This window comes from Zonotrichia leucophrys, chromosome 17 (assembly GCF_028769735.1).
Source record: "Zonotrichia leucophrys gambelii isolate GWCS_2022_RI chromosome 17, RI_Zleu_2.0, whole genome shotgun sequence".
Classification (NCBI taxonomy): Eukaryota; Metazoa; Chordata; class Aves; order Passeriformes; family Passerellidae; genus Zonotrichia; species Zonotrichia leucophrys.
This window is the reverse complement of record NC_088186.1, coordinates 5,821,373-5,835,877: the sequence shown is the minus strand read 5'-3', so window position 1 is coordinate 5,835,877 and position 14,505 is coordinate 5,821,373. Positions and strand designations below refer to the sequence as shown.

General features: G+C 45.9%; 1 protein-coding gene across 16 annotated transcripts in view; it reads right to left on the bottom strand.

Moving 5' to 3' along the window:
* Positions 1 to 681: 681 nt before the first annotated feature.
* DNM1 (dynamin 1) overlaps positions 682 to 14,505 on the bottom strand; it is a 65,353-nt gene continuing 51,529 nt past the window's right edge. For 4 of the 16 annotated variants that reach the window (XM_064728059.1, XM_064728066.1, XM_064728058.1 and 1 more), the window contains 7 exons: positions 14,111 to 14,220; positions 13,415 to 13,526; positions 12,230 to 12,241; positions 10,794 to 10,964; positions 10,379 to 10,620; positions 9,821 to 10,039; positions 682 to 2,743 (listed from right to left, as the gene is read on the bottom strand). In XM_064728059.1, the coding sequence (XP_064584129.1) occupies positions 2,671 to 2,743; positions 9,821 to 10,039; positions 10,379 to 10,620; positions 10,794 to 10,964; positions 12,230 to 12,241; positions 13,415 to 13,526; positions 14,111 to 14,220 (939 nt within the window). In that variant the 3' untranslated portion in view covers positions 682 to 2,670. Of the gene's footprint in view, positions 2,744 to 6,482; positions 6,520 to 7,444; positions 8,153 to 9,820; positions 10,040 to 10,378; positions 10,621 to 10,793; positions 10,965 to 12,229; positions 12,242 to 13,414; positions 13,527 to 14,110; positions 14,221 to 14,505 lie in introns of those variants that run through there. The other 12 variants (XM_064728062.1, XM_064728068.1, XM_064728061.1 and 9 more) reach the window with 7 other exon arrangements.

Below are 14,505 nucleotides of genomic sequence, written 5' to 3'. Positions count from 1 at the left end.
GTTTACTCTAGAACTGTGAAGGAGACAAGACCAGTGAAGGTCTGTGGTCTGTTGCAGAGGTGATTTAACCCTGTTACAAATTTGCTTTCTGAATAAACTTATTCAGAGGGGCACTGACTAGAGCTATTTCTTTTGCATAGACCACCTTGAAATTGGGCCAGAAAAAGAAGAATGAATTCTTTATTGAAAGCACCTGGCCTGTCAGTGATGCTGTTTTCACTGAGCTTTCATGAATGTTTTCTGTACAGACTGCTGACAAGCCTGAGAGGTGGCTCTTGGCTAGCATCTCATATAATTTCTGCCTTCAGATTTGTTTTTTACCCTGACCTCTTTCAGGAGTGATTCCTGCGCCTCACCTTTACTCAATGTCCACTTGCTGTGCTCCACAAGCACTACAGGCAAAAATCCCTTTTAAGAAGCAATTTGTGTGCAAACTCCCACCTTCTGTGTGCCCCACCTCTGAAGCACCTCCACACAATTCCTTCTGCACAGGGATTTACCTTTTTGCACCTGACAAGCTGTTTCACTCTACTGCAGCTCCTGGACACCCAGTGCTGATGCAGATCTGCTCCACCTTTCCTATCAGTGACAGCCCCTGATTGCATGTACAGCTTGTTAACTCTGTGGGATGAAAAGATCAGGTTACAATCAAACACAGCTTGGAAACCACCCAGAGAAAAAGCAAGAGAAAGAGAGATGGTTTTATTCTAGTCATGGAGACCTTCATTATACAGAAATGAGAGTTTATTTCATCCAATAAACAAGAGTGACAGGTAGATCACAAACTGCATCACAGCTACTACCAGCACTGAGACAGTTCACCCACAAGTCTGGGGTAATACAATAACCCAACTGCACACAGCAGAGAATTTAACAATCAGCTCAAAAACTCAACATTGGGATTTGGTTAACTTTTTGGATGTGTGTGTGTATATATATATGTATATAGATATTCTTTTCCTACTTAAGTATTTCCTAAAATTCACATGGAAGCACAAATGGCTTTTAACACCTGGACATATATAGATTTTTCATCTTATATATATATTTATAGATATTTATAACAGTAAAGATATGTTTCTCATTACTACAATATACTTGTTTAACTCCTTTAAGCAGCTGGGAAGGAAAAAAAATAAAACCCAAACCAAAAAATAAAACCCCAAAAACAGTTTCACTACAATCACATCTGATATGTGTGTGTCACAAATTACAAACAAAACAAGCCATGTGTGAGATTGGAGTCAGACCATTCCAGGACAGAACAGCTAAGAGCAGGCAAAGAGTCTCAGAGGGAGCAGGCCTACATGTCAAATGGTGGTTTTGGGCTCTCCGGGCGGGCGGGACTGGCCTTACCCGGCCGGCTGGAGGTTAGAGACAAGAGAAACAAAGAAAAAGGGAAAGGGAAAGGGAAGGAGAAGGGGGAGAAGTAGTAAAACAATAGTTAAAATACAGAAAGGAACCGGCATCAGAACAACAGAGGATCCACAAGAGAAATTTTAGAGAAATAGCACTGAAACAAGAGAACTTCAACAGCAATCAGGCCTGGAGGACAGCCTGCAACACAGGTGGTTCATTTAGCTCTGGTAGAGACATGACATCTGAGATGTACAGGGTTGATATATTTTTTAATTCTCAAGTCTTTTTTTTTTTTTTTTAATACATGTAGCATGAAAAGTAAAAACCAAACCTTAAGATGAGATGTGATCAACAATGGTTACAAGTTTCCCCAAACACGTACCATCCACATGCAAGAAAAGGCTACGGAAGAAGTCACCACAGTACCCCAAAAAACACTTAAAGATGTGCTTAATTCAAAGCAGAAATATTTTCAACAAAACACCACACAGCAAACTCCCTGAAACATTTGGCTGTCCGTTTGCAAGGGGGGAGCAGCGTGTCGATTCCCCTCGCCCTGCTGGGTTCAGGAAAGTCAGCCAAAAATGGTGATGCAAGACAAGTGCTGGCAGGAGCCAGCGTGCCCCCAGCAGGAATGGCCCGGCTCCAGGAGCCAGGGTGAGCAGGTCTGTGAGCTCCCTGCACGCTGAGGTGTGTGCTCTACCTCAGACTTCACTCAGGCAGGACTGGGCTGATCCATTCATTTCCCCCTTCACTCATCTCCCTGCCTCACTTTGATATGAAGTTGATTGCACTGTTCCCAACATGAAATTTGTGCACCTTAGAAGTCAAGCTAATACACAGGACATTGAATCTGCTCCTAACGGGTGTCATGTGTTTTGACAGCATATTTTTGCTAAGCCACGCTTTTGTCTTAAAACTACAAGGAAAGAAAACAGCTACAGCTCAGTCCTGGGTGCTACAGCTAACTGGTGCAGGCAGGACACTTATCCAGGCTAGACTGGGCAGATGGACGGACAGCCACCACTTGGACCTAAGGACGTCCCTGTGGCTGATCTCTCCAAGGAGCCTGTGTACTTCAGGGATCCATGCCACTGAATGAAGGCTACTCTATGCTCACAAAGCAATACAGGACGCACGAGCCAAGACGAAGAGCTCAATCACTAGGCTAGAGTTTTACACACACCAGGGAGGGGTGGTGGGAGGCAGGGGTGTGGGATGGATGAGAGGAGTGACTGTGGCTGTGGAAGGGAGGGTGGAATGGGGAAGCCACCAGCACGGCACTCGTCGCCAGCTGTCTACAGCCTCAAGTTATAAATCTAAGAGGGACGGTTCAGCCGGTCGGATTATGGTAGGTCGAGTAGGTGAGGCGGGGCCCCTTCTGCTGTGAAAAAGCAGGAAACAAAAACAAGAGAACACACACTGTGGTTAGCACAGCAATTGCAGTCACAACCACACATGCTTCTCCACTTTGCCTGAGCCAGCAAAAGAATCCAAGCTGAGGCACAAACCCCCACAAAGGAGACTCACAGGCTTCTACTTGGCCTCGCACTGGCCTTTCTGCACAGCACAGATCAGCAGCAGAGCAATCCCCTGGGCTGCCAGTTTTGGTTCCCTCTGAAATTTGGAAGTGCAGAGATTTAGTGCCAGTAAGTGCCCTGGCTCTGGGATGAGTGGAGAAGCACGCACAACAGTGAGCTCCTGTATCAAGCACATGACAGTCACACAGCATGGATGGGTCCTCTGAGACGCGCTGCTGCCAGAGGCTCTTGGCTGCTTTGGAGGAGCACCTTCTACCCCTGCAAGGCTGAGATTCCCTATTCTGACATGAAACTGATCTTGGATGTCAGGGGCAAGCTCACAGCTTTCAGTCTTCCAGTTCTGGCACAGAGTAAATGCAGCTTCTGCTTCAATAAAAGGAACTTTGGCTACTTCATCTCCAATCTGTTCCAAGTCTTTTGCTGATACTTTAGCTACATAAATGGGCAGCACTTAAGTGTTTGCCCTCTGCATGGATTAAGTGTTCTAGAATCTCCTTCCTGTAAGGGACTGGGGGAAAAAAAAGCCACAATAAAAACATACAGGACAACACCCTTGACATGGCTCTCAGATCATTAACTGAAATACCACTTCAGTCTCAGACTACAGGCTGTAAGAAATCTATAAATAAAAATGTGTTCTGTAAAACTGAGTCCAATCTGTGTTTTTCCTTTAAAGTATGCTCCCTGCAGTGTCTGTGACCTCAACTGTATTTTGTGATGTTTCATTAAGATAAATGAATTGTTCAGTACCAAGCCAGGGTAGTTTTAAGGTCCAAACTGCCTGAAATGCAAAGAGCAAAGCCAACAGCATGTAGAGCAAATGGAGGGGAAGCTCTTGTACTGATCAGGCACTGATCACCAGGTGTCACATAATTAATCCCTCAATAATTCCACACTGACAAGATTTAGATTACAGAGAATCACATCACTGCTAGAAATGAGGATATTTGTACCAGTAGTCTATAATCACACTGGCACTAGAGGAGTTACACTCCTATAAATCAGGGCAAGCTCCCTCATTTAGCAAATAAACCAGAGCAACTCTCCAGTCCTGTTTATTAAACCTCAGCAGAACTTACTGCTCCAGATTTATTAAGCCTCAGAGCTAAATGCACAGATCCCACATGTCATGATCTCTAAGGGTGCTCATGGTGTAAATGCAGCCACACCAACCGTCTGGTGGCTTCTACTGACACTGGAACAGCAACAGCACCTGAATTTAAACCCCACAGAACTTCAGCTCAACATTCAGAGAGATGCTGTTGCATCACCATGTTAGAAGGCATTTTCTGAGAAGGTGAAAGGACTGTTTGCATTTCAGGAGTTTGCACAGGTTGTGCTAAAAGCCTCTGAGGGTTCACATGAAAAAGGTGCTTGAAGCCACCAGAATATGTAAAGTGCTCTGGCAGGAGTGGCCACTTGACCCTAGCAGGATAAACAGGGCTGAAAGGAGCACAAGTAATTCACAGGTAGATGTACTAGATTGATTTTTGCATTTATTTCTCTCAGCATTCAAAGCATTTTAAGGTGTGGGGCTATGTTTTAAACTTGTAGGCTATTTCTGTTGATGTTTTCTGGAGATGCTTGCAGAATCTGCCTGGTCAGGTTAGAAAAGGCTGAAAACTGTTTACCAGCACTAAAAGGGGCAGAGAAATCTCTCAGGCAACATTTACTCCCAAAATTCTGCTTCAGTCAGACTACACTGCTAATCAAGCCTTTTTATATCATTGAAAAGTCACTTCCCTGTCAGGAGAAGGAACAAAGTTTTGCTCACAGGGAAGCCTGTGGCTGCCTCCAGTACATAAGAAGGAAGACCTGAGCCCTGGCAGGAGCCCAGGGAGATGAGTTCCAGTGAATCTCACATCCTTTGAAGTCAGTCTTTCAGGCCATACCCAGAGAGAACACTGAGCTAATCCTATCTCACAACCACTGGGCTAACAGGGAGTTCTACTGAGCTATTTTTATTGAGATGGAGAGTTCTGTTGATAAGGACCTAACAGAGGTGGGAAATATTATATTTATTCCCTTGGACTGCAAAAGGTTTTGGGTATATCTTTTTTTGATCATTTGGCGGGGTTTTTTTGGTTTTAATTTTTATTTCCTTGGTGCTCTTTATGCCAGATTAGAACCAGAACGCCCCATAACAGCGAGTCCCAGAATGGGGTACAGACAACAGTGAGGCTCCTTCCCAAGGTTGTTCACCCAGGATGCATGTTTCCAGGGCTGCCAGGGATGTCTGCAGTAGGCAGAATATGGGAGGAAACTGCTGATTGCTCCAACACCTCTGCAGTGTGTCAGCAATGAGGAGGGTTGGCGATGACGTCCTCAAAGATGTCAATCATGAGCAATCACTGCAATGTGGCACCTCAGCTCTACCTGCAGTTCTGTGCAGCAGTAACAGACACCATCTACTGCAAGATGGGGGCTGGCTGAGACCCCCTGCCCCAGAACAAGGGCTTGAACTTCTGCTATTCCTATTAAAATAGGATTTCAGCACAGGCTCCTCACCCCCAGATCTCTCTGCCACAATCAGCAGCAAGGGAATCTGCAGGAGCTGCTGCTTCTCCGCTCCTCTGTCATGAAACAACACCCACAGAGAAAGGGAGAAGGGGCCCAGAAAATCCACACCTGCCTGTTTTGCTCTCTATACCTCTTTGTCAATAAGGGCTGGAGGTTCCCAAGCAAAGGGCTCAGGAGAATTTGCTAATGTCTCTCTTCACACCCCCACTGACATTAAGAGGATGAGCAGCACACAGCACAAACCCACACCCTGCTACATCACTGAACCACTACAATGCTGCAAAATGCAGGGAGAGAGAGGACAGGGAAATGGGCTGAGAGGACAGGAGCTCAGGGCAGGGTTTGAGGATCACAGATCACTACAGCCTTCCTCTTGCAGAGGAGAGAAGGCAGGAGAGTACCTAGAAGGTAAAGGGTCAAGGGGAGAACAAACAAGGGAGTTCACATCTATCTGATGATGGGACACAAGGATAGAAGGGAACATTCAATGTCAGAGTTACCCTGCACTCAGACATGGAAGTCCTGATATTAATGACCCAAACGCCTCTTGACTTCCATGAGCACCAGGGATAGAGTGAGGATGGGAGCACTTCTCCAGCCAGACATTAGAATATAAGAAGAGGAGTCTGAACTATCAGCTCCCCAAGTCTCTGTGTTGATCCTAACAGAGCTGACAGACCAAATCAAAGCAGAGTTTATTCAGCTGATCTTACAGTCAGTGTGGATATAAGCCAAATGAAAGACACAGAGTTTAGACCTTGCTGTCAGAGCTCATTCCCCCATCCCACCTTCTCTATTCAGAAGCAGAGAAAGGATCCTCCAGACCTTAAATCAGGTACTGAAGCTTTCCCAGCTCCTGCAGCTCAAGCAGCTGCTGTGGCTCTGATCAGCCAGTTTTTCTGTTCAAGACTCCTCCCTTTATGAGATCCTGGCAGAGGTGGTTCATCAGACAAGGGACTCTGTTACTAACACAAGAACTGGGCAGCAGAGGAGAGCTGCAGAGCAGAGCTGGAGGATGGGGACACAGTGACTCATGCATTGCAGAGAGAGTGCAGAACCTACCGTGGCTGCCAGTCCTCAGGGGTCACTGATAGTGATTCTGAAAGACAACATGAAATCAACATGGCAGTTCAGACAGTTCAAGGCAGAGGCCACACAGACTGTCAGGAAGGTGGAACAGATACACAGGCGCTGGCACAGACACAGTCACACATCCCCCTCAAACACAGCATGAGCAGGGGGACTGCAAACACACAGCAAACACTCATGGCCTCATCTCTGCATCCCTGCACACATCCAGACCCTATTGTGCACAGGGGTGCACCAAACCCCATCCATCTGTCCACACACTGGCTGCTGCTCACTCACCCAAGCTCCTCACACATTCACCAGTGTCACAGCCAGGTTTAGCACCCACCAGCTGGGCACAGTAGCTGGGCTTGTCTCTCTCTGAGGACTCCTATCTTCTGACCAAATAAAATGTTTAAGAAAGAGCTCAGGAAATAGGGAGATAACGTGCAGTCCTGAGCACTATCTCAAACGGCCTAAAGCAGGTGAAGGCTTTTCTGAAGTTCATAAATCATTAAATCAGCTACTCTGACCTCCTGAATAATACAGGTCATAGAGCTGTGAGACCTTATCATAGAATGGTTTGGGTTGGAAGGGACCTTGAAGATCATCTAGTTCCAACCCCTGGTCATGGGCACAGACATTGGCCACTAAATCACTAAGGAGATAATTTGTCCCTTGAAACTGTGTCCAGGAACCCTTTGGGAGTTCCAGTGATGTGCCCCCATGGTACTGACCAGCACAGCAGCCAGTGAGAACCATCCCTGCCAGGAGGTAACCCCAGACCCACGGCCTTGTGATACCTAAGAATGGAGAACACATTTATACCTTCAACACATTTTTCCAATGGTTGAGTCATTCATACTGAAATTTTCTTAATTCTCCTTCAAGCTCTTCTACCTAGAGGTTCTATCAAACTATTTTAAATTGAAGAGCCTAAGTATGTGGGGGAACACCTTCATAGATTTCTTTCCCAGGTCAAATCCTAAATGCAGTCCACTGCACACCGATAGGATCTTGGATGGTTTGTAACTTTCAGCTCCCAAAATTGGAGCTATATTTGTCTCTATGGATTTCCACAGTAAACTGAATAAATGCTAAGCACAGAAGCAGGATGGTAAGTCTTAAGTGTCCTTAATTATATGCAGGAAAATCTTTCTGAAAAAAAATGTACCATGTGGTGATTACATGTGAAAATGTGTTTTTACACTTATGTTTATGAAAAAGGAGTAGCATGACACTCGTGTAAGTTCCTCATTCATAAAATCAGATGCTCAAACCAGAGGCACAAAACTACCAAACTTCTACCCAGGCATCAATGAGCACACAAAGTACACCCAGCCACCACCACCCATCTGAGCTCACTCCACACCACCAACTCCTCCACCAAAGCCCACCTGTGCTGAACACAAGAGCTTTGCTCCTCTCTCACACACACTGCACAGCCCAGTTAGCAGGGGAAAGATGGGTATTAAAAAAGCAACAATGGAGATGGCATTCGTTCACCCATGGCAGAAGGACCCGAGTCCAAGTGCTAGCAGGGAACATTCTTATTCTATATACAGGAGAGGAAGAGAAAGAGTCCCTTGTCATTGGAAATTCTCCATTCATCAGTGAACTCAAATGACAAGCTGGTATCAGGATCCGGAGGAGTCTATGAACAACTGGAAGAATCAGAGAGGGGGATCAGAGAATGAGCATCACACTTCACAGCTTCTGGAATTACATTCTCAACTCCAGATCAGGGCAGTCAGTAGCATGCAATCCAACCTACCATCTCTCCTAAACCAAGGGGTTGCTCAGTCAAGCATGAAACTCTTTCCTCCTCTGCTCCAGTGCTGTTTTCCTACCTTTCCCTAAGCCCTTGTACTCATGCAAAAGGCAGAAAAGCCATTAAGATAAGCTATGACAGATTTCTTTAAAAAAAGGCCAATTCATTTCAGCCCATTTGGGGAATCCTATCATGACAGCCAGGTATATAGAATATTTTTCATGAGTGAAGAAATGAAACTGAGTGAAAGGAGGAAAATGGAGACATAAAGAAGCGTAAGTATACTGAAAACAAAACCACAAAGTGACAGTATATGGAAAGGCAGGGTCACAAGAAGCAGGAGCCAAAATACACAGTAGAAGCATGCTGACATCCATAGGTGCCTCCACAGTCTCCAGGGCAACACTGAGGCATGTGAGGACAAGTTACTGTGGGAGCTGCATCAAGGTGCATAGGAAGGATTGGGGCAAAGGCACCAAGAAAGTAAAACCATTTGCATACACCAGAGTCAGAAACTGGTCTATAAAGCAGTCTGGACTCATCGACCTCTGGGCTGGCTGCAGCCTGGCAGAGAACACTTCCCTCCAAACAGGCAGCACCAAACATGAGCTGGGCACTATCGCAGGAGGAATATTGAACCCACTCTGCCATACACCATCCCCAACCATTGACAGGTTTGGTGTTTCCACAGAAAATGGCAAAGTTTCAGAACTGTGCCACCAGCACCCACTGGAGAGGTGTTTTCCACAAGGGAAGCATTCTCTCTGTCATGTCACTGGAGAGTTTCTGGTTATGTTTGTTCTTTACACTGCAATTACCTCCTCTTCCTCAAGGGAAACTTAAGTACCCAACATAAAAGCATTCCTGGTTCCAGACTGCTTCCCAAGTCCTGTTCAGGAACACGTACTCAGCTGCACTGGGATAATCCCTTATTACTGTGTTAAAGTGTGTCTGAAGTGACTGAACAGGAAAGGAAATGAGTTTCCTAATGGGAAGGCAAAGCTGTGTGATTTGAACCCTCTAGACTGGAAAATGTTGAAGTTGACTACACAAGCAACAAAATTGACTAAGAATTCATTTCCCTGACAGTGATCCTGTGATACTCTCCTAGCCAGAAAGCAGCTGAACAGCTTTGAAGGTTTTCCAACTCACCTTGAAGAACTCTGGGCCAAGAGAAAAGGGGCAATTTCAGACTTTGGGGAGCCCTACACAGAGAGGAATCTCATCCCAGTCCTGTGATTTAGCTGGTGACTATAGGTATTGTTACAATTGCTGTAAACCTTGGGATCAGGGTTTTCTCCCACATTCTTTATAGAGGCTTGTAGAGAGAAACAGCTGCCCCTCTGTTTGAGAGCTGCCTTGGCATTGCCTCATCCATACAATGGAATCTCAGAGGACAACGATGCTCCTGCCTCTGGATCCAATCCAAATATCCAAAGGCTCTTCCCCACACCATGCACTCCATTCTCCTCCTATGGCCCAGGCAGGCCAAGTGCTGCCAAGGCTCTGACCCAAAACCAGAACATCCTCCACCTGCAAGGAGCAGCGGTTCAGGACTTACCTGGGAACACCAGGAGGAGCACGGTTGGGCCGAGAAGGAACCTGAGGTGGGGGCCCGAAGGGATCAGGAGAGGCACCTGGCCTGGAGGGCACAGGGGGGGCACCACCCAGCGTGGAGCCACCAGCAGGAGGTGGCCCAGGAGCCGGTCCGCGAGACCCAGGTCTGGCGGGGGGCACTGCAGGAGCTCTCCTCTGCGGCGTGGGGCTGGATGTGGGGGACCTGCCAAACAAACAAAGGCATTCAACTGCAGCAACAGCTCTGGGATGTCCCCACAGGCACCACTCTGCCTTCAGTGTTTCTCTCTAGCTTCACATCACTTTACACACCACCCTTTGGCTTTCAAGTACCACACCAGGCTGCTTCCAAAGCTACGCCAACCCCATCCAACCCAAGCAGAACATCTCTGTAATGATACCCTAGGAGCCTGCCAGCAGAAACACCCAGGACTCTTCATCCACAGGAAGAAGAGGAGGACTCCCTGTGTCAGCGGGAGGCCCCAGCAAGGCTCTGAAGAGGCGTCAGGCAGCTCTGGGGGCTCTCCCCCTGAGCCTCTGGTACCTGCGTCCGGACGGTACGCTCTGCACCTGCAGCCAGGAGTCGTCCACCGGTGGGGGCATGGGGGTGCTGATGGTGCTGGTGTTGATGTCCCCGATGATGTTGAGGGCCTCCTTCAGCGCGTGGTACATGCGCAGCATCTCGTCGCGCCGCTGCGCCTGCTCCGCCGACTCCTCCATCAGCGTGTTCTGGTCCCCGCAGGAGTACAGGTTTGCCAGCAGCTCTGAATGGATGAAGTCCTTGGTCTGTAAGTGAGCAGAGAGAGGGAATCAGTTTTCACCACCTCTCCCCAAAACACACTATTCTGTCCCCACCTCTTCCTTCCAAGCTGCCTTCTGTTTTTCTTCATTTTTTCCTCCCTCCCTGTTTTTCTCCTCTCTGCCTCTCCCACCTCCCTTGTCCACAGTGAGATAAGTACATTGTTTATCATGAGGTGCATGATTGTCTTCGGCATGAGGTCTCTGATGGTTTTGTTGACAATTGCCATGTAGGAATCCACCAGGTTCCTGATCGTTTCCACTTGTCTCTCCAGCTGAGGATCCATGGAGTGCATGAAACTATCTCCTCCATTCTCCTCTGCTTCACTGGCCTGCAGAAAAAAAGGAGAAACATATTGGTTCTTCAAATATAACATAAAATTGGCTTTTCATGAGAGCTAAGAGAAGAGCAGAAGGGAACAGGCAGGAAGCGCATGCAATAAATTAAATTTATTTAAACTTACATTTTGAGCTGTGATTGTCAATGCACAACTCAGTTTGTACAGACTTCTCCAGCTCAGATCTGAGAAATTTTAGCAATAAAGCTGCTCTCTTAGTAGAAAGTTATTAAGAAAAGGTGAAAGGCAACAGGGACTCCTGACACATGCTCAGAGGTCATGGCTCTGGTGCATCTCAAAGCTGTATTATTACTTTTTAATGTTTACTGCTTCTTGAAAGGTTCTTCATTTGATCTGGGTTTTCCATGACCAGAGTCAGTTAAAACCAAGAACCATTCACCATAAATTAAGTCTCACAGGCTCTTTGCCATGCTGCATCTTTGTCCTCATTACACAAATGAGAAAACAGATACAGAGGAGTGAAACAACTGCTCCTCTCAGGCTGACCACAAGTAGATGGAATAAAGTAGAAAACTTTCCTATCACTTCAACTGCAACTCCTGCATCATAAGTTATAATTATCTTTTCTTTCACACCAAGCAGATGAATCTCCTCCTCTTTGCCTGAAATACATTGTTTATTCTGTAAGGTAAAACCTGGACTGTGCTGTTTGACAGCAAGCAATCTCCAAGGCCCCTCCATTTGGGATCAATTTCAAAGTATTGAAGCATGAAAGAACTGCTGCCTTCCTCAATGTTTATTTAAAAAAAAAGCCCCATGATTGTATAATGAAACATCTTTGTTTTAAACAGCCCTAGTCTGAACAATCTGCCATGTAGGAAATGGCTTCTCTTTTGTTTTGGGGAACAAAATATATGAGAGAGGGCAAATTCTTTTGTTCATTTGAGCTTTTGCTGAGAAGATCTTACATAATGAAGGAATGCAAGGTCTCAGTGTGAAACAAAGTAAAGGAAGTGGATGTCAAACAGGACAACTTAAAAAAAAAGTGAGGGTAAAAAAAAAAACCCAAAAAGAAGCTTGCACCAAGATTCAGAAATCATACAAAAAGGAAGGAATAAAAAGAAAAAAGGAAAACTCAAACCAAGAACAGAAACAGACAGCAGGAATCCAACAGAGGGTACAAAGAGGGAGAAGAAGCAAATGCCTCTCAGGAAATTGTGACAAAAGGAGAAAAAAAATGAGAGAGCTATCTGGTGAGAGCCCCAGGAGGCAAGACAGGCAGAGGGGGTCAGACTTACTTTGTCCTTGTCCTGGCAGGCCAGTTTGAGCATACGTGGAAAAAATTAAAACAAAAAGGGACAAAAAATAAAAAATGACTTTTAGTTGGTCTTAGAATTTGGAGAAGGTCCCAAAATAGCACTGACAAGCAAAAGACCAATCCCACTAAAAATACATCAGTACCTCTATTACCCTAGAAGGGGAACAAGTGAACTGTTCAGCTAAACTGAAAAGTGGGATGCTCTGCAAAGGAAACCATGCTGTTAGCAACAAAGGACAACTTTCTTACCTGCAGGGCCACTGCCATTCCTCACAGGGGCTTTGAGACAGGGACCAGGGCTCCCATGTCACACCCCTACGTTTGCACAGCAACAGGTGCCAGTGGCCACTGTGGTTAAGAGAACCAGTCTGGTTCAAAGCTAATCTGAAGTCCTGTCACTGTTAAAGCCCAAAGCCCAGTGCCTAACTCTCTTTTTAAAATCTCTTATCAGTTTGTTAGGAAAAACCAGCAATATTCAAGTGTAACAGGACAGAATGCAAGAAATCTATTAGAAGCAACAAATACAAACAGAAAAGCAATTATCACTTTTCTAATGGGAAAACTATTTATAGTAGCTTCCTCTCACAGAGGAACAGGAAAGGCTTTGAACAGAAACAAATACCACAATTGTCTAGAAGATACTTTTAAAGCACAAAATAATGCTGACAATAAATGCTGTGGGGCAAGGGGAAGGGAAGAGATAAGAGTTCTTGCTAAAGGAGCATATTAGAGTACCCACAAAGCAAAATTCAAAGGACATCCCTCCCTAATTAGTTGGAGGAAGGAAAGTTGGAGAACTGCTACATCAGGAAGTCCCTACTAAGGCTGTACAGAGTTTCCAAAAAGGAACAGTGCCTTTGCTCAGTGGATACCATACCAGTTAATAGTCACAGTATAAAGTGTCACCCTTGTACTGTGAATTTAATTTCCACAAAACAAGACAGCTAGAGGGATTTATCAAGGCAGTCTTTTCCTACTTTATCTTCCCTTTTGAAGCTGCCAGCTACTTTATCTCAAGCTTCCCTAATGGAAGCACCAGAAAGAATTCTCAGCTCTGGAAAGACAAAACCTTCACAGACTTATTTTAAACACAAGAAGATGGAGCTATCCTTCTCAAGACACATGCTGTGCTCCTGCTTATCCCATTATTGTGGCTGTCACTTACCCCAACACGCTCTGGGTACACTCCTGCCCTAAGGAAGGAAGCCTTCCAGCTGTCCACCTCCTCCTGGGTCTCACAGGCCAGCTCCAGCTGCCGGTAGTCCTTGTAAACATTCCTGACAGGAAGACACATATTTTATTATTCTCTCTCTCAACTCAGAGATCTGCCCATATTTGACAAAAACATCAATGACTAGGGAATCCTCCTGTCATTTTAAGACAGAGACACTTGGTCCCTTGCTAGGAACCTCATGATGACTCTGCAAAAGGAAAGTTGTTTTTTTTTTTAAACCAAGTTTGATTGCTCTCAAATCAGTTTTATGTTTCAACAAGGCCTAAAAAAGATTCTCTTTTCAGTTCTGTTTGCTGCTGGACTCCTCCACCCATCCCAGGTCCTATGGATTTCCCTAGTCACTCACCAAGAACATGGTGATTATAAATGTATAACCCAGCCACAGACCGAGGTAACCACACCAAAAGGCTGAAGGGTTAAGTTCACACCACAAGCCATGCACTGGCAAACAAAAGGAAAATTATACCTATCTGTAAGATCAGAAGGAATGAAGTTAAGTCCTCCCATCTCCTACAAAAGCAGCTGTTCTGAAAGGACACTCACATCTTTCCTGGCCAGCTATCCTAACACACTCATCCCCATCCTGTCCCTGGCTCCAGCAGCTTGCTGTGCTGAGATGGAGCATACCTCTGTTCAGTGTTGAAGAGAGCAAAGATGTGCTTGCTGGACATGAAGCCCTTCTCCACATCCCGCAGTTTCAGGTTATCCACTGGTAACATGTACTTCTTCTCCTTCTCCTGGAAAGGGAATGAGGAACAAGTCACTCCCTGCTCCAGGGCCGCCTCTGCTCTGCCAGCAGGGAGTATCAGCAACAGAGGCATTCTCAGACCCAGGTCCTCTGCTTCCTTCAGTCTGTGAGAGAAGGGGAAAACTGGAAACAAGAGTTTGTCCTTCCCAACTGCTTTTGTGATGTGGCCCAACAATTCTGTCCCATTAACTCCTCCAGGGCCAGGCACCAGCACAGCAATGTCCAACTTCCCCAGACTGTGCTCAGCACTGTGGTCCCACTCTTCTTAGCAAAG